Source organism: Hippocampus comes, unplaced genomic scaffold (genome assembly GCF_001891065.2).
Source record: "Hippocampus comes isolate QL1 unplaced genomic scaffold, H_comes_QL1_v1.1 C16853446, whole genome shotgun sequence".
NCBI lineage: Eukaryota > Metazoa > Chordata > Actinopteri > Syngnathiformes > Syngnathidae > Hippocampus > Hippocampus comes.
In genome coordinates, this window is record NW_017840102.1 from 1 (window position 1) to 1,010 (window position 1,010).

At 48.0% G+C, this 1,010-nt stretch overlaps 1 protein-coding gene across 1 annotated transcript; it reads right to left on the bottom strand.

The window, feature by feature from the left end:
• Window positions 1-8: 8 nt before the first annotated feature.
• On the bottom strand, window positions 9-927 carry LOC109509314 (histone-lysine N-methyltransferase SMYD1-like). Its single transcript, XM_019859180.1, has 2 exons — window positions 645-927; window positions 9-539 (listed from the first exon to the last, which is right to left on the bottom strand). Exons 1-2 carry the CDS (start codon window positions 903-905, stop codon window positions 246-248), a joined length of 555 nt encoding a protein of 184 aa, XP_019714739.1. The 5' UTR covers window positions 906-927; the 3' UTR covers window positions 9-245.
• Window positions 928-1,010: the final 83 nt, after the last annotated feature.

A 1,010-nucleotide genomic window follows, 5' to 3' on the forward strand; every position in this document is an offset into this window, starting at 1 on the left:
CCCGCTCTCGTGAGTGCAGTGATACTTGACGCTTCAAGTTTTGCTTTTGTTAATGACTGTCGAAGGTTTTATCATGAATGTAATCTGTTGTAGTCTTGGTCTCAAATATGTAAAATTTAAATACTGCTGACATATTTTGAGCATGCTGGTACTCGCATGCACGTAAATTCCTCGGGGGGGCCGGGCAAATCCAACCTCGCGGCTTTCACCGCGAAAAGCGAAGGATGACTGTAAAATTTGGACGTTCAGCATCTTCTTGCTGCATTGCACTCACCTGTGTTGTCCTCTTCGGAACGCCATCCACTGCCGTTAAAATCTTTCTCCTGCCTATTCCTCTTTTTGTCAATGAAAGACTTTAATCTTGTGATGCTGATTTGTGCATTTGGATCCAAAGCGGTAATGTGACAGAGCACATTCAGAAACAAGACACAACAACATAAACGTACCTCATGGAAATCTTTCTCGGAACGGTCCTTGTCCATTTTTTCCAGACAATCTTCACTAAAGGCGATCACCTCTTTCAGCTTCTCAGCAGACGGCTGTGAGGAACACGCAAGCATGGGGCACATGTATTTTGGGTGACTCTTTCACTGTGTTCCATCAAATACCCCCCTGCACCCCCACCCCTGCTCACCCCTTCTCACCTTGCCCTCCGCTGTGGCCATCATCAGGTCATCCTTGAGGCGCCGGCTGCAGCATTGACACGTGCACTCAAAGTGGTAACGTTCCATCAGCTTCTTCTGGCGGTCACCCGACAGGTTTAGGAAGTCCACGTAGCTGACAGTCAACTCCTGACCCTCAGGGATTGGTCCTAAAGCTCGCAGCTCGATCCTGTACAGAGAAGACCCCACGACTGGATTCATCATGTGGAAGAGGGAAAAATGACAAAAGCAAAGAACGGACATGCTGTTTCATCGAAAGATGTTTGTACAAGTGAGTGTCACCCAGGACGTTCTCTTGCTTCTTTTGCACCCCGGGCAGACCGAACCAGTTTTCATTCAGGTCTGACC

What these genes read in the sequence shown, in the direction of transcription:
- LOC109509314 (XM_019859180.1), bottom strand. Translation starts at nt 905, where the DNA reads ATGTCCGTTCTTTGCTTTTGTCATTTTTCCCTCTTCCACATGATGAAT. An exon ending in TGGCCACAGCGGAGGGCAAG is followed by an intron (nt 540 to 644) that starts GTGAGAAGGGGT and finishes TGTTCCTCACAG; the next exon opens with CCGTCTGCTGAGAAGCTGAA.